Here is a 27650-nt window from a genome sequence, read left to right on the forward strand (position 1 = left end):
TTGTGACGTGATCTAATACAAATAATTAGGCAACAAATCCAGTTGGCCCATCTGTAAACCTCTCAATACATGAAATCTGGTGAATCACCCCCTGATGTTTGCTTGAATCTGTTCTTCACTAAAGACAGAATGTTGACTGATCATCACTTAGAACTCAACAAACCCAAGTGATAACCTTCACTAATGACAGACTGTTTACTGATCATCACTTAGAACTCAACAAACCAGTGATATAGAACCTTCTTGTAATTAACTAAGTTTCTTCTTCCTATTGCTTTCACTGAGGCAGATGTTAGTCATTACTCCATTGACAACTCTTGTATCATCAGCTGAAAATTAAGATTCTGCTCATTTATCCCTGATGTTCACTCGTATTTGCGTATATGTATACAAGTCAACAGATGGGGGGGGGGGGGGGGGGGGGGGGAAGAGAGATAACATACTGGAAACAAAGCAGCTGTAAACCCAGCAGCGATAATAAACATCATCTCAGAACAAAGAGGTGTATAACAAGGGGGGAAAATGGGGGGGATTGCATTACAAAACATCGGAATGATACACACTCATGAGGACAACGGGAACACAATTACTTATCTAAATACACAAGGAAATCATACACCATACACAACCACCCCCTAATAACCGTAATGAGGAAATTTATCCTAACTTGTAGTGTCGAGCTTTACATGAGGGAAAAACATGCAGCAAATTGATTTGGAGCAAGGTACCAAATAATTCTCAGCCAAAGGGTGAAGGAACAGGCCCTGAAATTGCATCTGATCTTTTAATGCTTCCCATACCACAGATAATGCATCCAGGAGCCGAAAGGGCCGAGAATTTGGCCCCACAGAGATCGCAAACATCATACCCAATAGTTGACAAACGACTAAGTGTGGCAGCACAGAACTGGGATGGGTCTTCCAACGGATCGATTGATTTGTTGGTTGAACCCCTTTGCACACAAATGTCAATCAGGCTTCTCAACTCATCTTGCTTGTTTGCAGGAGCTTTAGATAGGAGAAGGTCAAGCATCTGTTTGGAATAAGCGTAATTCTGTACCTCCATGTTCCGTTTAATGGCAGTTCGGATGCAGTTAATTCGGTGTTTTGCCAGAAGAGGCAATGAGCCCAGGTGGCGCGACAGTCTTGCCATCTCATCTTTTGCACTTATGGCACTGGGCCCTTGGACTTTCTGCAGTCGTCCGATTTCCTGGGGTAAAATCAACATGGAATGCACTTTTGAGATATGAACTCCATAATATTCTTATTGGTTGGTTTGGGGAAAGTCATTTTACAGGCACGAGATTCTGTCATCATGGTATACACTATGGCCCCCTTTTCTTCACTGGACTTGTATTGAGGAGATAAACTTACCAAATTGCATAAGTAAACCTATTGGATTAATAGTGACGAGATTACTGATATCAATACTACTTTTATATAGGGCTGTCCAAGAAAAACCGTGAAACCGGTCCAGACCAAACCGATCCGTGCCTTTTGGATTTTGTCCGTGGATTAATGGTCCGGACATGGATTCGAAAATTAAAAAACCGTGAGATTCGGATTAGGATTGAATTTTCATTTCAAAACCGTGGATTAACCAAACCGGACCATGAGATATTTAAAAAATATAAATATGTGTGTGTGTGTGTGTGTGTGTGTAATATTTATAAATAATTATAATTTTACTTATTGTTATGAATTTTTTTAAACAATTTTACATTAATGTGGCAATATATAACACTTAACTCTTAACTTTGGATTGAAAATCTGGACTGACAATGTACAATTTCACATTAATGTTGCTGCCTTGCTGGTATCTGGACTAGAAATCTAGATTATGATTATGTAATATACATTGCTGATGACTTGCTGTAATGTTATGGAATTTAGTGTTTGCATTTTTAGTTTGAATATGATATGTAATGGCATGACAGTTGCATCATTTTATTTTATTTTTTTGGAAGGCAATCCATGGATAAAACCGGAACCGAATCGTGACTCACGGATTGGATTGGAACCAAACCGTAGGACTTTTGGTCCGGACACGGATTGCATTTTCTAAAAACTGTGACTAAAAACTGTGACTCGCGGATTAAGATTGGATTCATAGGAATCCGATCCAATCCGGACCGTGGACAGCCCTACTTTTATATCCTGTGTTTCGTGTCCTAGCTGTGAAAGTTTCAACCAACCATGGGATATGTGGTCCCTTTGGATTTACAGTCCAATCCGACTCTTTAATCCGGGCAAATAAACAAGGCCTAGTATTATTGGTTCTTTCCCAATTTCATATCATCACACAATGTATATTGTTTGGCTACAGCATCAAATATGAGCAGAATGGTGACAAAACTCATGAAGGTTACTTCATGGAGCAAGTCTAATGCTGTACTTGCTCAGATCCTTGGCCCCAAGAATTAGGAGCAAGTTAACATCAGTTGACATGGGGCGTGGAGAAGAAGAATACCTGTAGGAGAGTAACTGCAATCTTATACTGAGCACAGATTGTTGCTTGAGCTCTAATGTCAGCTCCTCGAGATTGATCCTTGGCCAGTGCCAGAAAAGCTTCATCAAAACAAGACAATGCATCTGGGAGTTGATTCTGCTCCAGGTGTGCAAGTCCAGTCTTGAAACAAAATGGAGCAGCAGCCCCTCGAGGAACCTGTAACATGGATATCCCACAACAGAAGGAGAGACAAAGGACATTAGATTTAAGCATATGAGGAGTTAAAGCAGCAATAGGCTAATCAAAAAAATTCTGTTAGATATTCAGTTGATCTGTTCTATATGTCCATCGGCTATACTCTCCATAAAATTGAATCTCGCCCCTCCAAAATTACCAAACTTGTGGTTATTTTCTGAAGCAACCTACAACAGGGTTTACGCAAGGTCCGTGTAGCAGAAAAAGGCCTTTCTGTTTATCCAAACAAGAGAGTAACTGGAAGAGCCATGTGGCACCGACTCCGCTAAAGTATGTGGGACTCTATAGGACATATGAGACTTTCATATAAGCAAAGCAGCTTGCTGCTTTTGTTCCTAATGTGGGATTGGAGCATTTAGGATAGAGATTATTAAAACTCACCAGACGCTTGAGATTTTTCTTTTCTTTTTCCATTTTCCAGAATATTGCTCATGGGCTCCTATTGATACAAAAAATTGGCTCCATAAAAGGTTGGAGTTAATCAACAATTTTGCTTAAACTAAGACCAAATTTTTATAAACTTGTCGAGGTGCTATACTATTCACACAACTTAGGCTATTAATTTCCTGTAACCAGAAATTCAGCTAGGAACCGACGACGATAGCTAGATGAGGAGTGTTTTGGTAGGTTTTTGTTTCTTAAACTAAAAGCAGGTTTCTTCAACTAACTTGTTTTGGTTTGTTACATTTGTATGTCTTAATTTCTATATTCCAAGTTACAGCGTAAAATTCTGATTTTGTGTACTTAATACTTGTTTTAGACTTTTAGTAATATAATAGATCAGAAAACTATTCTAAATTAGAACAAAGTATTTAAAAACACTGTTTTAACTTTCTACAGTTTAAAATACTCCATATCATCTATTTTCAATCAAATCAAACCAAACTAAACCTTGTGTCACAACTCAACCAACTATGGTTGGCTGCAGGAGTCGTCTTTTTTTTTCCAATTTGCTCTTTCTAGGCCCACAAAATCATATACTTTTTATACCACAGCCTTCTAGGTCAACTTAGGTCTTCCCCTCCCCCCAACATTAGTACTAACAATAATACAATCAATTTTCTTTACTATTGCATCTGCTGGCCTCTGTTGTCTTTGACCAAACCACCTTAGCTTATTTTCTCACTACCTATCTTCAGTCGGTGTCACCCCTACTCCCGCGCATAATCACAACAAGCCAAATGAAAAAAAGGAAGAAGAAACAACAAATATTCACCTGTCCAGGGCGCACAGATTTTGGAGGAGAATCTGGACGTGGTTGAGATTTTCCTGCACTAAAAGATCCTGGGGGTTCAAGTGAGCTAAGATCAAGGGGTTGGGAGGAGACTGTCAACTGAGCTGCCTGAACCTGAGATCCTGTAAGGACAGTGGGCTGAGCCACAGGTCGTGGTGGAACTCCACCATCCGGAAGTCCAATGGACTCAAGAGAAACAGGTACTTGAGTGGCTTGAGGGGGAACACCACCCCCAGGAAGACCAACATCAGCTACAGGAGCACCAACCTGCTTAGGTGCAACTGGGTTGCTTTGAGCCCCTTGAAAATTCTGATCCATCCTTGACAGGTAAGTCCCAGGAGGAGGCAATGATGCTGCGACATGGACGGATGATATTGTATTCTGGAAAAAGTCTTCTGGGATTGGCCCAGCTACAACTCCACCACCTGTCACGGAGGAGCCAGGTTGTGAAACAGAGGCAGGTTGGGCCAGTGAGTCACTTCCAAAAGGATCCACAGGGGTAGAAAATGTGGGACCTGTCATACTTCCAGTGGTTGCAGAAACAGATGGAGTGACAAGCAGGTCAAGATCTTGAGATCCACTGGTTGATGACTTGGTCCTACTTATTGGTAGGCCCAACCCATCACCAAGCTTAAACTGCTTCGTGGCTTCTTTGATCTTATTTACATCCACGGTCGCAGATGCAACTGGTTTGTCCCGAATTCTAATGTGTAATTTCTTAGCTTTTGAAGTTCCCTCCTCATCACTGCTGCTACCATCAGCAGAGCCGTACAGGGTTTTCTTAAATTCTTCTTCAGCTTTCGCCTGTTCATCTGCCACACTGGTACCCGTAAGTTGTTTAAGGCTTTCTAGGCCCATCAAGGAATCACCATCCGCCGCGCCCTTGGATTTGCTAGGTATAGATGTAGCAAGAGGCGTGTGAATGCCGTTCGCCGTAACATCCATACCTGCAGGCTTAAGTGCTTTGATCAAACTACCTTCCCTGACTTCCACAACATTACCTCTTCCTTTTATTAACCCAAGGTAAACACCAATATGGTCCGTCACAATGGATGGGATAGTACCATCATCTGTTCTCATGTATGGCATAACCTCTGTTGCCAGTTCCCATTGTGGTATGGACTTTAAGTTTGTGGGTGTCTTGATTTCCCAATTGCCTCCTCCCCATTCAGTTCCTTTAGGAACCATGCTTTCAGCAGCAAAATTGGCGAAAATCCCTTGTGTCCATCCAGTAGAACGGACTCTTAATATCCTTTCACAATATCTCCTTAACTCTGAATCAGCACCTTCTTCCTCTAATTTCTGAGCAAGGCGCCTCATCGCACTCGGGTTAAGGTGGCAAATGAATAGGTCAAGCATACTTTCGTAGTCTGCTATAACTTCAAACGTTTCTTTCGCACTATCGAACTGGCCATACCTGCAATTTCATCTTTGTCACGTGACAAAAATCTAAAAAAAGAGAACCATCAAACTGTCATTACATACGAATTTATATGTTATAAGACGAGAGCAAGCAAGATTTGAAAACAGTTGTTTCCATAGATTAGAATTCTGCTAATCTCCGTCTCTATTACTGGCAGCAGTGGTGAAAAATACTCGATAAGTCCATATGAAATATTTCTCCCTCTGCCCCTTATTGTTAGCTATCTACTCCCTTTGGCATGGCCCAATATATATCTCTGAAAAGTAGAAAAAGACGTTTAGGAATCCAAAACTAACCCCTGGTTATTAATACAATCCCAGGTGAGAATAAAACGGTATTGTTGGAACAATTTCTCTCATGTTCAAATTTCAAGTACATCAGTTGCTTGTTCTCCTAAAAAGTTGAAACTCCAAAAGCGACAAACAAAATGGGATTGAGGGAGTACAAATTGGTTAGCCATTAGCTACAGTATCATTGGTGTTACCAAACATTACAGTAATATTAAAAACAGTAAACACAGAACCACAAAGCATTCCGATCAGGAAACGATAAATAGTAGGACTAATATGGTTCAACCTGTTTTTGAAATGCCAAGTTACTCATGGAAAAAAAAGAAGAACAAAGTAGAGAAGCAAGAAAAAGTAAAAACACATACAGCCCTATCTGCAAATAGCCAACTACATTCTGATTCCAGACCTTGATGATTGAGTCAAAATTTCACGGGCCACCTTATTAAGGACAGTTAATCAAGGAGAATTTTAAAGGGAAAAAAAAAAAAAAAAGAACAAAAAGAGACAGAAAATATGAAAAGCAACAAAGATAACCGAATGTCATGCAGTTTGCAACATACTTGATACAGGCATATCCCAACTGGCGAAACCGGTGAAACAAATGAGATGTTGGTGGGCATTGTGGATAATCTCTAGAGCGCAAAAACTCATCTTTTAAAACAGACAAAGCAGTGGAAATCCGGAGAGCTTTGATCGCATAGATTCCTCGCAACACCTAGATTTGGCCAAACGTAATTAAGGAAAGTAGCATAAACGCTTGATGAAATACACATTGTAATAAACAGTTCATAGATCACCTGGGTAAACTGTGGACCTGCTTGGGATAATGATACAGCAAGATCTCCACAAACTGGAGAACCACTAGCAAGGATATCAAGAGATCTTGGAGTTATCCTCAAGCTGTCAAACCTTCATTTGGATAATAAATTTGACACGTGAGATGCCAGATTTCAAAATATTACACACAGAACAAGTTAAATAAGCATACGCTGAAAAAAATAACAGGCAAGAAAAACCTTGACGTTATCTGGTACAAGATTTCAGACAGGTCTAGCTTCTGCTCAAAATTATGCTGCATTGTGGCAAATCCAATAAGAAGAGGTTCAAGGAGCCCAACAAGACAGCTCTTTATGTCAATCCCCTTCTTTTGTCTGGGATTTATTGCCGTAGGGTTTGCGAGCAATAACCGATCATTCAAAGCACCAACCAGCACTGCATGGAGTCAATATTGATGCCTTAGAGACTTAGAGTTAATAGTAAATAGTCTAATTGTGAGATATATGTCGAACAAGAAAAGTGACAACAGGTTACCGAGGAACCTAATGGGAATGTAAACATTTAAGGCTTTGAAACAATGTCAGATACCTGCAGCAGGCATACTAGTGGAAAGAATTGTCCTGACTATTCCATCCCACCCAAGCATGCTGATGGAAGTGGTAGTTGAAAACAAAAGTGCAGGTCCAACCCAGAGAAGAGATCTAAAGTGGCTAGAAGTTAAGAATCTAAACAATTTTAAGAGACGTTAATCAGGTCAGAGAAAAAAAAAAAGGTACTGCTAAAAAGAAGCCGTAATGCAATAACTTTTCCATCTGAGGATATTGAAGGAAGCCCTTTATCGAATTTTGTAGAACTGCTAGCCAGTATATCCAGATCTGCTGAAAGAATAAGAACCCTTTGAGTTGTTAATACCCCTGCGACATAGCCTCGAAGAGTTTCTTGCCAGCAAACCTGGAAAAGATCAAGGGAAAAACAATGAACCTTTTCCAATCATCTCTGCATTCTATTCTAAGCGACTAAGTGTATGCATCATACAATAGAGGGAGAGAGAAATGACAAGCAAGAGTAAATCCACAAAGATCGGAGCCCAATCTTTTCTTTTTACTTTCCGTGAAATATATTGTACCATAATTTGCAAAAAAAAAAAAAGAACTCCTAACAAGACCCAACTACTCAAGTACAATTAACAGCAATGCATCAACTCAAAAAGCACACCAGAAACATCATAAACACAGGTCTTCCAGCAATTTAGCGTCAAATACATCAATCCTTACATATAAAGAGAGAACCTTTGTTGAGGCTGTGTAGATTTTTGCTCTCACCGAAATTATCCCTTACAAATGCATGTTTTTACCATTCAACTGAGTTTAATGTCTTTTAATTGGAAGGGTAAGAAAGTAAAACAATTTATAACTGCTCCTCTACGTATAGAGTACCCACAATTAACCACGGAATACAGTTATTCCAGTTCTCTTCCTCCTTCATGTACTGGATAATCTCTTCCACAACCACCCACACAAAGCGCACAAACAACAACAAAGAAGGGAAAAAGTATTAGCCCATGCAAGACACTACCTTTGATGTTTTCTTGGGAATCACAGAAAAGGCTCGCATGGTAATTCTTTTAGTTTTGTTTTGTCTTCACTGTAGTTGTTTGTTTTTAGTTTTAAGTGGATTTCCGTTTCAGTGTGGTTGTTATATAGACAATGGTTTTTTTTTCCCCCATTCTATATACAAAATTTATGTGTGGTTGTTGAATTTGTTGTTTTCAATTTGCAATGTTTGTATCTTTGGGACAGATGGAAAGCATGCAAGTTGGTAAAGTGGTTTCTTAACAATCTTGTGTTACTAACATTGTTATACTTCAAGTTTTATAATTATAGGATTATTTGTCAAACAGTTCAGAACTGATTTAGGCAATGGGGTTTAGATGAAGTATTATATGTCAAAAATTATAGCATCATAATGTATGGAAGCAGATGCCCTTTTTTTAAATACTACTACTACAGGATTCTTTTGGGAAAGACCATTGGCAAATATCATTGAGACTCAACGAAAATTTGATGCGTGTGCCGTGTGCACATACTCTAGTTATTTACTGAAAGGGAAGGAGGATGCTAGAATCCATATTACAAACCCATTGAGATATTCTTAGACCATATCTGACACAACTTCTGCTAAATGAAAGAATTATTTGGAGGTTTGCATAGAATCCATCTTGAGGAAAAGAAAAGAAATGGTTGCTACAGTACTTGCAGGCTTGCAGCCATTAGAGCATAAGGATTGGATGTCTATGTTGAATCAAAGTCCTAGTCCCCACAACTTTGTCACTGTCAGTTATTCAATTGGTCAAAAATGAGTTGTAAACATTGTCCAAAGGGGTTGAACTAATTACCTGGAGGACAATCTCATTTACTTTCAACTTGATTGCCTTTCTCCCCTCACCCTTTGTGGATATATAATGACCATCAGAATTTGATAGGCGGTAACCCTGAACAAGCTTAGCCAGGCCAATCTGGTCCCCATGAGAAGCAAACAGCATAGTTGATTCTAATATAAAGAAGACTATGATCAGAATTTTGTTAATATTCAATAAATGTTTAGCATTAAGTATCATCAAGTCAAAGAATCTCTTTCACCAAGCACCTATGGGGGTTGAAAAGATACAATCAACTTCCGTTTCGAAAAGAAACTGCAGTGGTCCCTTCACTGAACCAATGTTAAGATCTGCAGCCTGGCTTTGTTCATCTAAGACATTCTTCTTACCAACCTCTTGTGAAGCCCCTCCAGGAAGAACATATAAAGCAAGCCCAGTCTTGTCCTCGTCAAGAATTACGAATTGGTTTTCATTAGGACCAATAAATGCAGCATCTCGACCTGGATGAGTCAACAAAATGGATGATTCGCTATTTCATCCTAAGAAGCATTATGTAGAAGTAGGCCAGCAAAATGGTGAAGTTTTAATTGACAGAACAAACCCTTGATTGTGCTTTCTTTTCTATTCGCTGACTTGGCATCAGTATTTTCCCAATAGAGAACTACTTCATTTGTAGCACCACTGAACTCATAAACAACAAGAAATAGGTGCTGCTTATTGCTGTAAAGCAAGTGTTTGGGTTGGAATTCCACATTTCCAGGAATCTGAAAACAGAAAACAGATGTCATGGATGCAAATTCATACCTACTGCTTAGCAAAGAACAGTTCTGAAAATAACTAAGAAGAAAAGACGGTTAGATATATTACTGAGGTGTACAGCTTCTTGTAGATATTATCTACTCCAGAGCAGAGATTATATGCCATAAGGTTTGCACCCTCCAAGTAAAAAGCCCTCACGGGATATTGAAGAACTCGATTCTCTCTATTGAAGAAATTTAGCTCCAAATGAAATGGCTGCAAAGGGGGAAAAACCAGAATTAATCGAGAAAGCAATAAAAAAATCTCAATAAACAAAGTTATCCAAAGAGTTACCTGGCACACAGGAACGTCTTTCAGATGATGTTTAGTATCTAAAACAGTAATGAGAGGTAACCGAGATATTGGAGTACTCTTGGCATGTTCTTCCATAAAATGCTGCAACAAGGTAAAGATGAAAACAACATTGTTAAATGGGAGAGAGACAATCCCTTAGGTTTGTTCAGCAGCTAAATTTATTCCATTTTGAGTTGACCATATCAACTTACTTTAAAAATGGAGGATTACCTTTTGAAATGTAGTAGTCATCGAGGAATGGATAATTTGAAGTAATGTAGATTATCCATTACAATCCAAATACCATAAATTTTCTAATCAAAGAGACCCTTTCATGTACTCATAATAACAGATGATTATCATATACGCGTATATGTAACTAACCTTAATAATTTCCCTCTTATCAAAGAGTCCGAATTCAACCAGGAAAATATAATCACTTGACGGTACAGTCGGTACTCCCTCTGTTCCATTGTAAAAGTCCATTACAAATGCCATCCCATTTTATACTGATAAAAAAAAAAGTACTTCTGCGCTAAGTCACATAATCGAGTGTGGGAGCGCGAGCGTGAAAACGTCTTTGAAACACATCTTAACTCACTAAATTCGCGAGAACGAGGATTGAGAGCGCAAGCGCAGTGTGAGGATTGAGAGCGCATGCGCAGGGCAATTTAAAGGATTATGTGACTAAGCTTCTGCGCATAATTTTTTAATTTCTTTTGGCACCAATTTAAAGTAGCAGCAGAGAACTTTAAATTGGTATTAACAAATTTAAAAAACTTGCATGAAAGTGCTTTATTTTGTAATCTGAAAAAATAGTGCGACTTTTCGTAATGGACTATCATTTTGAAACAAAGGGAGTATATAAGAAAGAAAAAAATGAGAACTACTAGAAATTTATAACCTTGCTTCCTAGTCATCCCTACACAGGATACCAACGGTCAAACTTCTAGAGTTTCAGAAGAGATTCTGCACAACCTTTTTCTGGATTATCATTTTATGATTTATCTGTCAAAGTGCAGCTATGTTTTTAACTGCATCCAATCTCTGTATGAATTCATTCAACTCATGTCCATAAACATCAACAAATCTGTTCATGCAGTGCCAAGATTCTGAATACTATAAACAATACATTGCAAGGACATTATCTTAGAACATTGATTTGACATTTCTACTCACAATATTTGTGTTAAAAACATCCCTCAATGACACAACATTAGCCACTAGAACACAAAAACAGGCACGATTCTCATACACAAAGGTCATTCTGACACTCTCATTCCACAGAGTCATCCCTCTCCCTTGAAGTCATTGAAATGCTTACTATACGTTATTATTCAGTTCCTTAAGTCCAAAATTCTACTGACATATAACAAAATGCTTTCACGTTTCCCTCCCGATATCTTTTTTTTGTATGTACTTGAAAGCCATTGCCAACCTCGAACATATATTTGATGCACATCTAGAAGCCTATCCCTGAAAAATCATCGCCATGAATAGCTTGATATACATTGTTGAGCTCATTTCCTATCAGCTTAAGCTTTTAGGACAATTCATTGGTAATTGAAAACGGTGTTACAGCCTTGGTTATGGGAGGTCTTGGGTTCATGTCTTTCCATTTACATCCTTTCCCTGTTTGTATTCTGCTTCTTATCATCACATTTTGTTTTGCTCCATTAATGGACACTTGCATCTACACATGCAAGACATGGTTGCACGTGACGGATGGCATTGAATAGCTTGATATACACTGTTTGGTTGATTTCCAAACAACCTAATCTTTTGGGACTACTGGTAACGTAACATGGTCATGGTGTAGCTCGATATACATTATACAACTGCATATTAGATGTGCACAAACAATGACATACTTAAGTATCACATAAAATTTAAGTCAAAGCAGGAGCATGATCATCTAAACATCATGCGTTATGGGTAGACCACATCCCAACACTCAATAACAATTCAACCAAAATCAAATGCATACCAAACCCACTAACGGACAATCCTCTCCAGCCAATAAGACAGGTCCATCCAAGCTTCTACTTATGCAAACATGCTGAAATAAAATGTACATGGTAGGGCAAGCTATCCAAACCAAACAATCTAAACCTCTTCATAGTGTTGTTATACATAATGTTCCATAAGTAGAATGTGATAAAGGAGAAGGAAATCAAGAGTAGTAAACTAAATTTTGCTTTGGGATGCCCCAAAAGTTGCACAACTCCCCTCAATAACATGTTCTAGGAATTAAAAAACTTGTTTTAGTCCAATTCGTTGACCAAGCTCTTCACAATACACACAGATTCTACTTAAAGCATCTTTCATAAAAATAAAAATCAAAAATCAAAAGAGAAGACTAGATGCTTGAATTATAAACTTACACTGTAAAGGAAAGCTTTGCGTGCAATGTCTGTTATAGTCAACTGACTTTCCCTGGAATAAAGGCAAACGAATTGTTACCACTGATGAATGTCTAAATATGCAAGAAGATAGGCACACAAAAGAAAGACTATGTAGGGCGCCGGAAAAAAGACTATAAAACAAAGATCTCCACAGCTTGAGGCTTATAAATCATTAGTTAAATAAAGAAACATATACTTCAATCTACAACCTTTAAAAGTACTGTTAACAAAAAAAGATCAAGAGCAAGTTGGAAACCTTACTCCACTATTTGTCGAGAGGCTGACTCCAGTTACTAGAACTCCACAAGGGGTGTAGATACCTTGAGGGTGTAGATAATTTGAATCAAAAACTTCTATCCGTAAAAGTTGCATAACATGAACGGCCTAAAGAATCATGACTTCAACCTTCTAACCTAAAGAAGCCTCAATCATAGATGGCTAAGTACTAACGGTCCAGCACAGTTGTTGACAAATGAACCCACAAGCGACTATATATCGAAAGCTTAGGACAAGCATCTTGGGGCTATCGGGTTCTGGGAAGCTATGATCAAAACAATGCTCCATGGCTGGTTCTAGGAGATTTATATGCGTTTTCTTACTGGTTGACTTGCTTCTAGGCTTAGGGGGAAAGGTGCATCGCATGGGTTCCAAACCTTGCTTTTCTCTAGAATTGAAAATCTCTCCTCTGATTACAAGCAAGCATGCAAGTCTTGAATAGACATTTTTTACACTCCCAACTCTCTTGAGTTGCAGAGAGGGCTGTTTTCTCTTTCGATCCTCGGGATTTTCCAGTAGAAAGTCTTATGAGAAGAATTTTGTTTCATAGAGCTCCAAGCGTGCTGCGGCCCAGGGGCGGACCGACACATAGGCAAGGGGGGTCAACTGACCCCACTCAGTACAAAATTTCTGCAGGGAACAGTATAGTTTTGGGGGTGTTTCTGTAAATTTTTGCCCCATAGAAAATATATTTTCCCCAAACAAATTGCCCCAAGACCTCAACCAAATTACACATCTTGCCATCTTTCACAATTCACGTGCTCCATTTTCCCTTCTCTCTCTCTCTCTCTCTAAAAAATTAAAGAATGGAGAACCCACCCTTTGGATGAAAGCAAGTTTCCATGCGTCTTTTGACTCTTTTTCTCACTCTGATCTCGGTCTCAGGAAAGGAAAGCAAGTAAGCAACTGGACGAAGAAGGTAAAAGTGAATCCTCCTGTAGTTTCAAAACCCTAAATCTAGATTAATTTGGGCTAAATTGATTAGATTCAGATTGTAATGACTGTTTTTGTGGGGGGGTTTTTGTGGTTTTTCAAAACCCTAAATTTTTTTGTTGCAAGGATTGTTAATTGATTATACTCCATACGTATCTCTCACTCTGTTGTACATTGTAATGACTGTTTTTGTGGGTTTTTCAAAACCCTCTTTTGTGGGTATCTCTCACTCTATACGTATCTCTCACTCTGTTGTACTACATAAGGTAGAAGCTAACCCGTGGCTCGAAATTTAAATTAATTTGGAACAGAGTTAATTATTTTGTAGATTGTGACTGTTTTTGGGAACACTATTGACTGTTTTTGATATAAGACTGATTTTTGTTTTTTTTCTATAGATTTGAAGAGATATTATAAACGAAAGGAACTTGTAGAATCACCAACTCTTGCAAGTAAGAATGAGCCTTCGAAGCAAATCGTAAATTCGTAATGAACGGATATGTAGGTGAGATGATAAATAAAAAATAAAAATAGATATCTCATTTTAGAGTGAAATGATATGCAATGAACGGATATCTTTTTTTGGTTATATATAAGAAATAGATAGTATCTCATTTTGATTATTGTTCTATTGTTTTTGCTATCTTTCGGTTCATTGTGTACAAGTGCAAAATTATCAATTATTTGTTGTAGATGCTTGATGGCTTGACCCTAGTGCCCTAAAATCCTGGGTCCGCCACTAGTGCTGCCTTCCCTGTGCTTTCCACTCTTGAAGTTATCTCCAACAAATCATTCTTTGGGGGGCTGTAGCTCCATGGTTCTGTTCCCCTTCTCCCTCCTCTTACTCTCCTTGTGGGATTCAAGGCCACCTAGAGGTGCTAGGGTTTTCCCCCTCCTTTCTCTCTTTATGATATCCTTGTGGTTTCAAGGACCCCTAGTAAACTCTAGGTTTTCTCCTGTTTCTTCTTTGCCTCTCTATCCTTCGTATTCTATGTATTTAACTGCAGTTTTTGTAGTCTTTATTGAATTTCAGGATACACCAATTGGTAAATAATTTGGTCCTAGTGCAAAAATTGTATGTGCATGCACGCATGTAGGGGTGTGACTTGTGAGAGAGAGGAAGAGATTACTTGTGAGAGAGAGGAAGAGATTAATTCTAGCTTATTAACATGTAATGATTTCTCAAGCCATTTATTTACTGGTACAATTGAGAACTCCCAAAGACTACTATTTAGATTACGGATCCAAATGAACAAAGTAGACTTAGATGTCCACATAACCGGCATTCTTTATCCTGTGATTAAACTAATTTGTTATTCGAAAATGCATTTCTCCTGGTAAAAATCATCAATTCCAATTACTAAAAACCATAAATACTCGGAAAAAACATTGAACCTACCCTTTCAAATGCTGTTCTTGTAGTTGTGCTTGAAGCTGGTGGTCAGCTAAAATTCCAGACGATCCAAGTGATGAAAGCTTTTCCTTCAAAACAGAAGCTGCAAAGACCTTTCATTTAGCGCAAGAAATGGATTACCACAATCCTCGTGAACAAACCTTTTTCATTTCTGATACTATTAAAACAATAGCGCTTTCAGTTAGGCTTCATTTTCTCTTCATTGTGCTTCTTTTCAATCTACAATGCACTTCATAACGACTAAGTTTCCTAATAATCCAATTACTCCAGTCCTAGAAGAAAAGAATGTTCACATCTTTATTCCCTATTTTAAAATAATAAATTCACATCCAAACTTCGGTATTGCTCATATGATCACAGAACAGCAGTGCAAGCTAGAAAGTCAGCAAATAGTGCCAACAGCATCTTAGTTGTGAAATTGTGTGAGCATATCTTCTTATTCCCTTTTGGGTAATTCAGAATAGCCACATCTTAATCCATGAGACAAAGCACAACACATATAACATGTGACACGCAAAATAAGCACTAGTTAAGGAGCAAATAAGTGCATATGTGGTTTATTCCAAAATATTGGTCAAAGCATATATGGTAGAGCAAATGACTCCGAATCCTTCTAGGCTCTAAGTACTTGTCAAAGAATTTATGATTCAGTAAAACAAAGCATAGACAGTACTCTGAAAACCATAAATCAGGCAAAACTGAAACAGACGCATCATTAAACTGAAGACTAAATAAAATTAGTTAAATGTCTTAAGAATCATTTAGAAGTGGAATTACAAAAAGTTGTTGATAATGCAAGGAATTCAACTCCAATTGTTTGGAAACCATCAAAGTATGAAAACCAAGATCGGGGCACAAGCAGTGTTCTTCAATACCGTCAAACATAAGCCTCATATTCTAAATGCACCAAGCACATTCACAGAGATGTTGACACACCGGTAAGAATTTACATACAGTTAAGCAGGCATATGTAAAGAAGGTATCTAACAAAACTATGGGACCCAAAGAAGATCCAGAGGAGTTCAAAGGCGTTCCTAAGGTGATAATACCTCCCATGCTTCTGAGGAAGATCAGAGAACCGTGGCTAGGTTGTCTCATGGTCAAACTTAAGGCAAGAAGGTAGTATGCAAATTGCAAAACACTCGTCACCAAACTCAGTAACGTTTCGGGATAGTAGGGTGGACTTGATGTTCTTGGCATGGGATGTAATTATTATTTTAGTACCTTTTCCAACATATAGTCCAATATAAGAAGCATGAACACTTACAAGAAGGTAACGTGTCCGTATTCGATACATCGGACACTTGCACTCCTCGGACACTATCAGAGATGTGTTTGATACCCTTTTTTTCATGTCCATAAGCAGAAAATAAAAATCTCAATTTGGACACCACTCTTTATGCAACATGTCTAACACTCGTTTTGCAAACACTTCTTAGGCACTAGCTACATGATTGACAAAAAATCGGAATTTGACATCACTATGATAAGCAAAGTAAAAAACTAATCATATATAAATTCACTTAAAATACGCAAAGAACCTTTTTTGAAAGACTTCTTGAGAATTCATTGCCATGTCATATCGTATCCATGTCTCTTTTCGTATCAATGTCTGAAATTTTCGAAGGAAATTAGACTATCCAAGTAGACAGGCATTAGCACTACCACACCATCTCAGCTGGTCAACTCGGAGCTCCAACGAGTCACCTCAGTTGGATGCTGCACAAGTTACTAAGCGCAAATGCAACCAACTGCAGTTTTGCACCCCACAGCCCGTCGCTGCTGCCAGTCGGTGCACCTCATGCCGAGAATCTTCCCACAGGTACCTCTTTTTGAGTGCTTCCAGCACCACACCTACCAGTTAACACATCTGTGGCCATACCAAAACCAAGACATGAAACACAAGAAAACATGTTTCATATCGCAAGTGCTTGCCTTTCACCAAATACCCGAAGAACATGATTGAGTTACGTGGATATATATCCACAAAAGGAAATTGGAAACAATATCTGTCATGGGGGCTCCCATTGGAAAGTGAAATCATCTTCACCTCTAAACCATGTGTTTCACCCAAATGACCGAAACTACCGTCCTCGACAAGAAAACCGCTAACCACTAATCCTCAACTTCAAATGGTTCGAGATAAGAATAGGTATAAAAAGTGCTTGACCATACCTAGAATTGTAAAAGATTTGATTTTAACATCCGCACACATTATTGCGTGGCACCCTATGAAATATTAATCCAAATCATATCTTGAGTTCAAACTTTAGATGCATTCAATCCCACATTAAAAGGACAATATAATTAACAGCAGCAGATTACTCCATCATGTATTTTAAATGGTGTCCCCTTTGGGACATCCTCATTTTGTGATCTCGGGTTGAACTCAACCCAAAAGCTTGCAAGCGAGGTGGGGTTCCCTCATGCTTATATGCTGCACAATTACGTTAGTCACACAGTCTACACAGAGGATGTAGATCTTCCCATCACTATCCCATAATAGAAGAATGTACCAAAATATTGGACAGTGGGATAGCACTTCGTTTTCTACAGCTACACATAAAGGCATGGATACATAAACAACAGTAAGCAAAGTAGTATTTCCAACAATGTAGTCAAACAAAAATCTCCTCTCATAATAGAACAAACAAGCAGATAAATAACTACACATTCAAGACATAACACACAAGGCTTCACTGCACAAAACTACCAAGAGTGTTGCAACCTCTTATGAAAAACAAATTACCAAGTGCATATCAAGACCTAAATAAATAATAACCTGAAGATCCCCTTGCACTTTGTAGAACTGCAAACAGATGTTTCCTTCCTTCCCTAGTGTATGCAGCTCTATTTTTCCGATTGTCTCCACCAGTTATGTTCTGTTACAAAGGTGGTTTGTCACCCTCAAGAAAGCAACTAACTAAATGGGCATCGATATGTAAATTTCCAAACTTAACTGCAAAAAGCAATGCTGCTAAATTCAATTTTGAGTGAACTTCTAACGATTTTATACGTGGAAGGGGATAAACCGCCTCTCCGCCCGCCTGAGAAAGAATGCGAAGGATGTCAAGGGATTCAATTGCTGCAGAAAGAAGCACAAAAAAGTCATAAGTGAATCATCTTGTTAATACACTACATAATGAAATGCAACAAGAACCTCTAACGATTCATCTCAATAGGTGCGAAAAAGAAAGTAAAAGATATCCTCAGGTGCTTTATCCTTGTGAGTTCACTGATGTTAAATGAGGATCACGTGATTCACATTAAATCGAACTTTTCACCTAACGGGTTTATTAGATTTCTGGTGTATACACAGGGAAAAGAAGCCCCACCATGTCAGAAGAAAAAAGATAGCACTGCCAAATTAATTGGAGAACAAAACTCACGATTATATGCTCTATGTCATCTAGTCTATCCTCATGTTAGACTCTCCTCCCATTAACTGGACCATTATTCCTTATCTCGAGAATAAAAAGGTAATATACATTTCACTTGTTGACCTTCAAACAACTTCTGACAAAAAATGTACTCTCCCAGAGAAAATTTAAAGAGAGCACTTCTCAGCCAGATACTCAAAACCAATAACTGTACGACGTACCCCGGATTACCATCCCATAAAAGTCTAACCACAGCACCTCCCAAAACCAACAAAATAAGATCAACAATATTCTTGAGCAGGTCTTTGGCGGGAGGGGAAAGAGGAACTAAGAGAATTAACAGCAGCTTAATGACCGGTATAAAGACAAAAATACAGTAAGACAGTTACCAGTCCACCTACGTTAGCACATATGAAGCAGAACTACAGTCATTACAATAGTGAAGTCGTAAAGAGTTGGTTTATTAGCTAACCAGCAGCTTCAAAAAAATTTGCTTGCATAGGAGGTCTGTTAGGATTTAGCATCACTCGTGTTTTCCACACTTGAAGAGCTCCATCCTTTGATAAAGTGACAAGTAGCCTTAACGTGGACAGCCAAGAAACTGATGTGATCGGTTGTGAGCCCACTTGTATACTGGAACAGACAAAAAATGAACCATAAGAGCTGAATAGCTAATGCACGGACTGGAAAAAAAAAAAATATATATATATATATATATATATATTAACCATACGCGACTTGTTTTTGTGCGTGTGGGTTAGCCGACCCCAATAAATGGGAACATTAAGAGTTTAATAGCAAACTCACAGAGTGGAACTAAAAAGACTATTAATTATGCGCTACTTTTTTGTGCAGGTAGGTGGGTGGGTTAGCCGACCCCAATTAATTGAGGCTTAAGGCTTGGTTTGGTTTTTATCAGTTGGGGGAACCACTTTATACAAAGGGAAGCAAAAGTACTCCACAAACAATTATAAGTCCATACATGGAGATGCATTCAAGTTGCAGTGAAATATTAACCCATGTGACATGCCACATTACATAAGCCACTGAAATTGTAAAACTAGCAAGAAGTTGAGATCATCAATGTCTCCAAGCGTGCTTACCAAGTTACTAAGACCATTTTTTATTTTTTTTCAAAATCTGAATCATTTGAAGCAGTAGGTGGTGCGCCAGCAGAGGCCATAAGGCTGAAGGGGTAGACGATCCGCTTTGGAAGGTTCCAATGGCAGTGGGAGTGACGTTTTTGAGTAGTGAATGGTTTCTAACTTTCTATTCATGTTTCGATCAAGGGGGAGGCTCAGATAATCCTTAATGGGTGGTCCCTGAAAAGTTTATGTGAGTGCAACCACCAGCAAGGCCGTGACCCAATGTCTGTTTAGATCAGGGTTGTGGTCTCTCCATCCACTCTAGATTATATGGAGGGGAGTTGAAAGACTGTATGTTGGGATATGCATGAAGGATAGTCACAGATAGATTAAGAACAAAACTGATTGATGAACTCAACACTTAAAAGGCTTAAACGTTTAGGTCAGTATGGACTCCAAACAATGCAAATTGGGCCAAGGGGCTATCGATGCTGGCTCTGCGGCTTTTCACCAACAGATTGCGCCTTACACGCGTGCAGGCAGACCCAATGGAGCAGTTTCTCTTCCTAACAACTGTGATTAGAGCAGGGGGCCGACAGAATTATGAACGTACTCTCATGGAACATTGCTGTTAGTGGCTAGTACAGAGACGCTCGTTCGAGCAGCAAAAACTACAAGGTGACTCTCGATGGAGCACGTAAGAACGTAAGAAATCCCTGATTCGCACAGCAACGTGGCTCCCAGTAGAGTGGGTACGGTGCCCAGGGACATGACCTTGGAGTACAATAAGAATTAAGGTTAGGTGATAAGACTTGAAGGTGAAGTATGGCTCGATGAAGGATAGTGACCTATCGAAAAAGAAAAAAGAAGAGATGGCTCTTAATACCTATTGTATGGGCTATGGACTTACCACTTATAAGGCTCAAGCTCAAAAAGTGGGTATGGGCTCTATTATATTAGGCCTATGTGCTATTTAGGTGGGCTCTGCAGTTTTTCCCCCAGGGATCAGGCTTTTTTAGCACATGCAGGCAGAGGCAATGGAGCGGTTTCTCTTCCTAACATTGCTATTCTGTCCTCGATCAATATCTTGACGTGATTGATCTTGTTTGCCAAGTGTGATAGTATTCAGGTCCCTTTTGACATTGACATATTTTCCCTGACAGGTGTCATTCTCTGAAAACCTTCTTTTTATAAACTTATTCTTATCAGAAACTAAACCAATATAGAAGTATAAAAACACAGCATTTCATTCACAAGAGTAATGGCATAGTGTTAAAAACATACATCCCAATCATATTAGGTCGCTCAGTGGAGACATCCCATGCCAGAAGTGTACCCCGTCTATCTCCAACAAAAATCCATTCCAAAGTTGGATGAAATGCAAATGCACCAGCACCAAGGAGCTTAATGGTGTTATCAACTGTAACACACCAACAAAAAGAGAAGTCCAGTACAATGCATTTGCTCCAAAACAGTTCAGATGATCAAATTCAAGAAACAGGAAGAACAAAATATATTTTGCATACTATACTCTTACGTTGTAGTGTGTAATGAACAGCGTAAGTATGAATGTTGTAAGCTCGAATCAACCCATCTGCATAAGCAACATACTAAACCAAAAAGGAGAAAAAAGAAAATAAAGTTGTTAATGGGATGCCTATAAAACAAGATACTCGACTGTTTTTAGCAAAAACTGAGCCTTTACAGCATTCAATGAAGACCAGAAGAAACTGTGAAATTATCTTACATCAAATTAAAATTGTTACCAGCAGAGGAAGACGAGGATGGCAAGCAAGATTTACTACAGGCTTCTTCAGGTCTGTCTTTATTTTTGTTGGAGCCCTTCCCCCTTCAACAGTTCCAACAACTGCATGCACTCACAAAATCATGTATTTAATTGCTTCATATATCCAACTTTAAGTTATAATGAACAATACCGGTCGGTGGTATAAAAGCAGCCACATATACAGGATGACAAACTAACAGCTAGCATGCTACAGCATTTAGAGCTGATTAACACATTTTCTTTCATGCCTTGCACAAGACGAGAGGGAGAGAAAGGAGGAGAGGGGGGAGAAGAAGGAGAAGAAAGCTCTCAAGAAACGGGAAAGAAAATCACATGATGCCATAATCAAGTCCCCTGCACACAACCTCCACCACTACCACCAGCAAACCCCTTCTAACACCACCACAAGAGCAATAACTTCCTAGCCATTGCCATCCCCGTGCTGCTGCTCCACCACAGCTGGAGTAGTAAATGACGTTCAAGGTTGACACGCTCCACCAAAACCAAGCTAAATCTTGTTCAGAAACGGATGCCAGATACAATAAACAAATAAAAGTACTTTGAGCAAAAATACAATGGAGTAAAAACTCTTAAGTAGAGCTTCACATTCAAAGAAATCCTGTCCTGCCTTACTAAGCAAAGTTATTGCCAAAATAAGACACAACTAAAGAAACTTTTCCATACTAACCCCCCAAAAAACCTGCCTTACTAAGCAAAGTTATTGCGAAAATAAGACACAACTAAAGAAACTTTCCCATACTCTCCCCCCTTGACCCTCCAAAAACAAGAAAATCAGATTATTCTTTACCTAGCACTAGGCGAGGGAGAAAAATGAACAGCCTTCAAAATCAAAAGCAAGGATACTTCATTGCCACAACCTGTGAGCAACTAACCAAAACACCAACAGGTGACAACTTTTCTAAAGAGCAACACGGGACACAAAAGTCAAGAAATACTCCTCTTTAGCCCTAATTTGACGAGTTACGCATTACTGAGCTCTCAGTTGCCAGTGATCATGCAAAAGGCTTACAACTTAGGGGGATACTTCAGTGTTCTAGACATTTTTCTGGCATGAAGCAATTTAAGAGAAGCATTAGTAATACACTGTCAATTGACCTCACAAGCATCTTCGTTGACCACACCATGTTGTTATGTTAAAAAGAAAAGAGAAAATAGTGACAAGGGAAAAATTCCTTGAAATCTTGATGACATCTCGTGATTTTCCTTCGATGGAATCAACTAAATACATCAGAAAAACAAGTCACAAATTAATTAAAAGAAATGGAGCAGCACTCCTTAATCAGTTCCACTGTGGATGGGTGCAAAACTTAGTAGCATGAAGCGGGGGCGGGTTACGTACGAGAGCAGAAGCGGGTGCAGGGGAGCAGAGGCACCTAAAAGCTTCTAAGGTTGGGAGTGCCTAAGGAGCGTATATAGATTATACAAAAATATGTACATAAAATATCTTTAAATACTTAACCATTAAAGAAAAAGTGATACTGTAATTATTGGAAGTTATATATTCTCAATTTGCAAAACTTCTTGACTAATATGATTCACGTATTCTTATTTCCACAATGGCACGACTCCCTTAAAAGTAAGAGAATAACTGCATTAACGGCCCAATAAGCTCCCATCTTAGTTAGGAACGAGCTCCCGTCTTGAGGGGAGCAAGCTCCCGTCAAGCACCCATCTTGGGAGCGCCGATTCGAGCTCCCGTCTAGGGAGTGCACCCATTTTAGAAGGATCCTGCTAGTAAGGTGCAAACATAAGGCATGCTACTACTTGCATAGTTACATGCAACTTTGAAACCGAAAAGGCCGTAGCAGGAAAGGCGGACCAGAGACAAGTCTAACAGGTGGCGCTATTTAAACACTACAGCATTCCTATCCTCATGCTCATTCTTGCAGTTAAAAACACAAGCCCAAGCATTTCAACCAATCCACTATATACATTCTTAAATCTATTTGGTCATCTCCCACAAACGTGCCCAAACTGAGCTTGGGTCAGACCAAGTTAGCAGACGAACCCAAACATAAAAACCTAGTTACCTTGTTTATGTTTCGTAATGAATGAGGGAGAACTCTAAGGAGCTCCCCGATAAGCCAAAACCAAGCTGCCTACAAGCAATACAACAATTAGGGTTGGCATAACCAAAATTGGATAATCAAAGCTTGCCACATCATCTTTTGCTTATTCTAAGGGATTGCTAATAGTAACAATGTAAAGTCCAACAATGGTGCATAATCAAAAACTCACTTTTAGTGTAGAGAGATAGAGAGAGTTGGAAATAAAAATAAGTGGGTGGGTCCATTGATAGAAATGTGAGGAGAGAGAAAGAGAGAAAAAGGAAAGAGAGAGTATGCAGTCCCCATTAAATTTGATTATCCAAAGAGAAAATGTTGCTAGTTTTGATTATCTGAAGGCCAAAATTTGGTTATTGGTTAAGGGGTTGCTAAGTTTGGTTATATACCATTGTGCGCATTTTTTGGAACAAACATTGCTAACTTTAGAAATCTTTTAGTTTTGGTTATGTCATTGTGGATACTCTTAGCAGCCATAATTGCAATCTGTCCGACACCACCATCATAATTGTCCATGACCACTACATTTAACAACACCATAATCGAGAACCAACCTCCAACTACCAAAGTAACACCTAAAATGCCAAGATAGAAGAAAAAAAAAAGTAACACCCCAAAATCGATGTCCACCTGTCTTTTACAACACACATAGCACAATACTAGCAATGCCACCATGAACTCCATCATTACCACCAGCTTCATTTCTCAGACCTTTCCAAGTTTGAATACCTTTAGAAGACGATTAAATTTTTAACAATACCAATGAAGGGGCTGCTTGCATCCAAAGAAAACCAAAACAAGGAAGCTAGACAAAGATTAGACTGACAAATGCATCTCTAAGCCCAAGATCGTCAACCCTTCAAGGCTTTTGGCATTTCTACATTTGGCTCCTTTAGGGTGGCATACTGGCATCACACAACTATGACGTTGTGAATGCATAATGACAACAGTCCATTTATATTACTTTCTCTTTCTACTTGCCATGGTGGGCAGTAACCAAACTGTTCCTCTGAATCAAGATTCTCAAATCGCAAATATTGTAATCAACATGGGTTCCAATATTTACCACAGATGGGAAGTCACCAAAGTGTTTTCTGAGCAGCATGATTTCAAATTGAAAACTACTGTACAAGCATGGATTTCAGTATTCCCCTGATTCCGAGAACGGCAAACGAGCTCAAAAGCAGCCAAAAAAATAGAGAAGAGAGGGAGCGGTTGAACTAATAAGCTAAATAGAGAAGAGAGGGAGCGGTTGAACTAATAAGCTGTTACATGGAAACAACAAACCTGTCACACTCATCCGGCGGTGGAAACCAAAAAATACTATGGGTTGGAGAGGGGTCAAAGCAAGATGGACTTCTGTGTCAGTAGAAATTTGTTCCGTTCTCTTTTCAGGTGAATGCAATACACACGTCTGCTCACTGTCAAAATCACAGGATCTAATTGTACAATCCTACAAAAGAGAATCAGAAATACGCAATCATGAACGCGAATCATCACCAAACTGAAAACAAACTAACAAACAAAAAATACATGCGTAAGAAGGAAAAAAATAAAATTCAACAGGAAAAGGGACACAAACTAAACAGAAGCACACTGATTAAGCAAAATGACTCTCACAGAGCAATATTAACGTCATATCATATGGCAAACCATTGTTTTTTCACACTTCTCTCAAGGATTTCACCTGGGAAGAAACAAGCGGTAAAAAACAAAAGAAGGTCTATGTCTAGCCTGCTGACAGCACAAAGCTCTAGAGCTTTGACAGCACAAAAGAAGGGCTATGGCACCGGAGGCAGTTTCGGTGGTACAATTGCAACTTAATTGCAGAGCACTAGATTCTGTTGGGGTTTCATTGGGCCTTTTTTCCTCCCTAGTTAAAATGATCTGGTCAAGGGGTTGGATGTTGTGGTGATCTGGTCAAGGGGTTGGATGTTGTGGTGACACAGGGGATGGTTGGATATGTTGCGGTGACGGTACAGTGGGTTATAATTGTCAGAGTATAGGAAAGGGTGTAGATATTGAGAAGTTTTACTTTTTCGTTTCCATGATTACATAGCTTTAGTTAAGGAGAGTATGTGGTCATTTGACTATAGCATAAAGGGAAAAGGAGTAGATAATGGGGTTGATTCTAGCACCAAAAGAATAATAATGGAGTTGCTATCTTATATATTTTTCTGATGTTATTTTGCTTTAAATTACGGGATAATACGGTATTACGGTCACTGAGTGAAGGAAAGGAAAATATGGAATTAACTTCAACATAAGAGATTATATGGTTATTTAGTTAAACCAATGTCCTAAAAGTTGCTAGGCACTAGTCTAGCAGTCGGCCACTTTCGAGTAATTAATCGGATTAATCGGCAATTAATTGGTGAAAATTAATTAATAATCAGCGATTAATCGCAGATGAATTCCTTGTTTTAGAACACTGAGTTAAGCACAAAGGAAAGGGAGCAGATAACAAGTGTATTTTTTTGACAAATAATCATAATGATGGTGTTGTTTTTCTATATTGTTCTAATGTTATTTAGCTCTAATGTAAGGGATAATATGGTTACATAGTTAAGGGAAAATGTGGTATTAATAGACTTATTTGTCTGACGTCTTGAAGTTCTGTTCTGTCAACTGACAGATCACTATAAGATGAAGTATTACTTAGAACGATAAAGCGGGTTGTGCAATGTAATTTCCGATGGTAAAAGGGGTGGCAATATGATTTCAATAGAACAGAGGAGGTGTAAGCTAAATTTACCCAAACTAGTAACTTCAAAAAAGAAATAAATCTTAATTAACCTTCTTCAACCAATATTAAAACGAGATGTTTTGATTCAATTTCTCGTACTCTTTACCGGTTCTGAACAAGCAAATAGATTGCATGACTTAGAGTTGGCAACAATGTCCATTTAAAATGGGCAACGAGAAGCATTCTGCATTGCGAAGTTTCAATAGTTCCTCTTACATTTACCCTCAGTGTGTTTTGCAGACATCTAAGAACTTTGGTTCTCACCTAACCAGACGTACCGCAACAAACAACATATTCAAAACTACCAGGAAACCACAATCTAATTATTCTAAGAGAGGATCGTTGCCAATGAAATCCCTCAACATTGGGTACAAACTGAAAACTATCTGATTGAATTGAAATCAGGAAAATAAGTTATTGATCAATGCGCCAAAACATTCCTACTGTAACCCCATAGCATTACGACATCACAACATGATAACATCCAAGAACCCTAAATACAAATGCTACAGTCCCAAATTAGACCGTAAAAAGTTCTGGCATTAACCCCAAATACATAACAGAAACCCAAAACTACTCAAGAGGAGGACTATGGATATTTCTTACCTCGAGTATAGCAATCACGGAGTGCCCGCCAATGGGACTGTAAGACATTTGAACAACAGGAGAACCGATGTCAATCGACGCGATCTTGCATCCAGTATATGCATCAAGCTCTGCCCAAGCAACAATTGATAACCATCATATGGCACTTCAATCAACCCTAACGAAACGAAAGGAGTAAAAAGTACTAAAAGAACCAAGTGTCTCAATTCAAATCGCCCAATTTCACTTTCAGAAAAATATTACAATTTTTACATTTTACCCCAATAGAAATGTGTCAAAATCACAAGCAACTACGTTACTAACTTTTAGACTATTAGTTGTATATTAGCATTTGGTTAAACGATATGTTACACGTATCGTGATACGATTCATAAAATATACGAATCCCGATTTGGGAGCGACTAAGTTACCAATGATGTGGTTGCCGACGGCGGCGGCAACGAGGGCCTGGGACGGGTGAAATGCGGCGGCATGTGGCTGCAAGGGTTTGGAGCTGCGGCCGGCGTGCCGGAGATCCAGATGCTGCAACGTCGCCCACTCCATCGATCCACCTCAAAATTCAGCTACAAATTTTGTCCCCTCACGATTAGAAACCCATGTTCTAAATCGATCCACCCCAAAATTCAGCTACAAATTTTGTCCCCTCCCGATTAGAAACCAATGTTCAAAATGATAAGGAAAGAAATGAAGAGAATTTTGCAGAAACTACTATAGATCGATGACGGATCAAGATGGAATCGAAGGCCAATGAATTTTAGAGTAGATCCAATGGGATTGTCGTTGACTGATGAGAGAAATGCCGAGATTGATATGGAGGCCGAAAATTCTGGTAGTCGGGTGTAGAACTACTAAACAAGAGAGAAGACTGCGGGGAGAGAGAGAGAGAGAGAGAGAGAGAGAAGAAGAAGAAGAAGAAGAGGAAAGGGAGATTGAACTTAGACAAGAACGATGGAGTTTGATAGATATGCTGACCCGAGGACACGGTCGTTGGAGGCCCAAAGGGGTGCCGAACCACTGCCCGTGATTTGACGCTAATGGG

At 38.9% G+C, this 27650-nt stretch overlaps 1 protein-coding gene across 3 annotated transcripts; it reads right to left on the reverse strand.

Annotated features, from left to right (window-relative positions):
- Nucleotides 1–440: 440 nt before the first annotated feature.
- LOC131336574 (uncharacterized) lies at nt 441–27650 on the reverse strand. Of its 3 annotated transcripts, XM_058372461.1 has the most exons (25): nt 27227–27537; nt 27022–27162; nt 26612–26721; nt 24547–24712; nt 21156–21256; nt 20927–20999; nt 20674–20809; nt 18777–18937; nt 17885–18009; nt 17707–17806; nt 14910–15006; nt 12281–12332; nt 9897–9998; nt 9672–9818; nt 9406–9568; nt 9074–9304; nt 8823–8977; nt 7250–7378; nt 7016–7133; nt 6667–6862; nt 6448–6559; nt 6211–6365; nt 3920–5354; nt 2470–2664; nt 441–1209 (listed from the first exon to the last, which is right to left on the reverse strand). In XM_058372461.1, the coding sequence occupies exons 2-25, from the start codon at nt 27152–27154 to the stop codon at nt 739–741; spliced, it is 4863 nt and encodes a 1620-aa protein (XP_058228444.1). In that variant the 5' UTR covers nt 27155–27162; nt 27227–27537; the 3' UTR covers nt 441–738. The 3 variants fall into 3 exon arrangements, with proteins under 3 accessions (XP_058228444.1, XP_058228443.1, XP_058228445.1); XM_058372460.1 differs by having other exon boundaries at nt 27022–27650; XM_058372462.1 differs by lacking the exons at nt 24547–24712; nt 26612–26721; nt 27022–27162; nt 27227–27537 and adding an exon at nt 21509–21533.

Source organism: Rhododendron vialii, chromosome 8a, assembly GCF_030253575.1.
Source record: "Rhododendron vialii isolate Sample 1 chromosome 8a, ASM3025357v1".
Taxonomy (NCBI): domain Eukaryota; kingdom Viridiplantae; phylum Streptophyta; class Magnoliopsida; order Ericales; family Ericaceae; genus Rhododendron; species Rhododendron vialii.

Coding starts and splice junctions, on each gene's coding strand:
- LOC131336574 (XM_058372460.1), bottom strand. CDS start 27,154: ATGGAGTGGGCGACGTTGCAGCATCTGGATCTCCGGCACGCCGGCCGC. Junction 6,863..7,015: donor CACTAGTATGCCTGCTGCAG/GTATCTGACATT, acceptor GACTCCATGCAG/TGCTGGTTGGTGCTTTGAAT. Junction 2,665..3,919: donor AATCTGTGCGCCCTGGACAG/GTGAATATTTGT, acceptor TCCATGTTACAG/GTTCCTCGAGGGGCTGCTGC.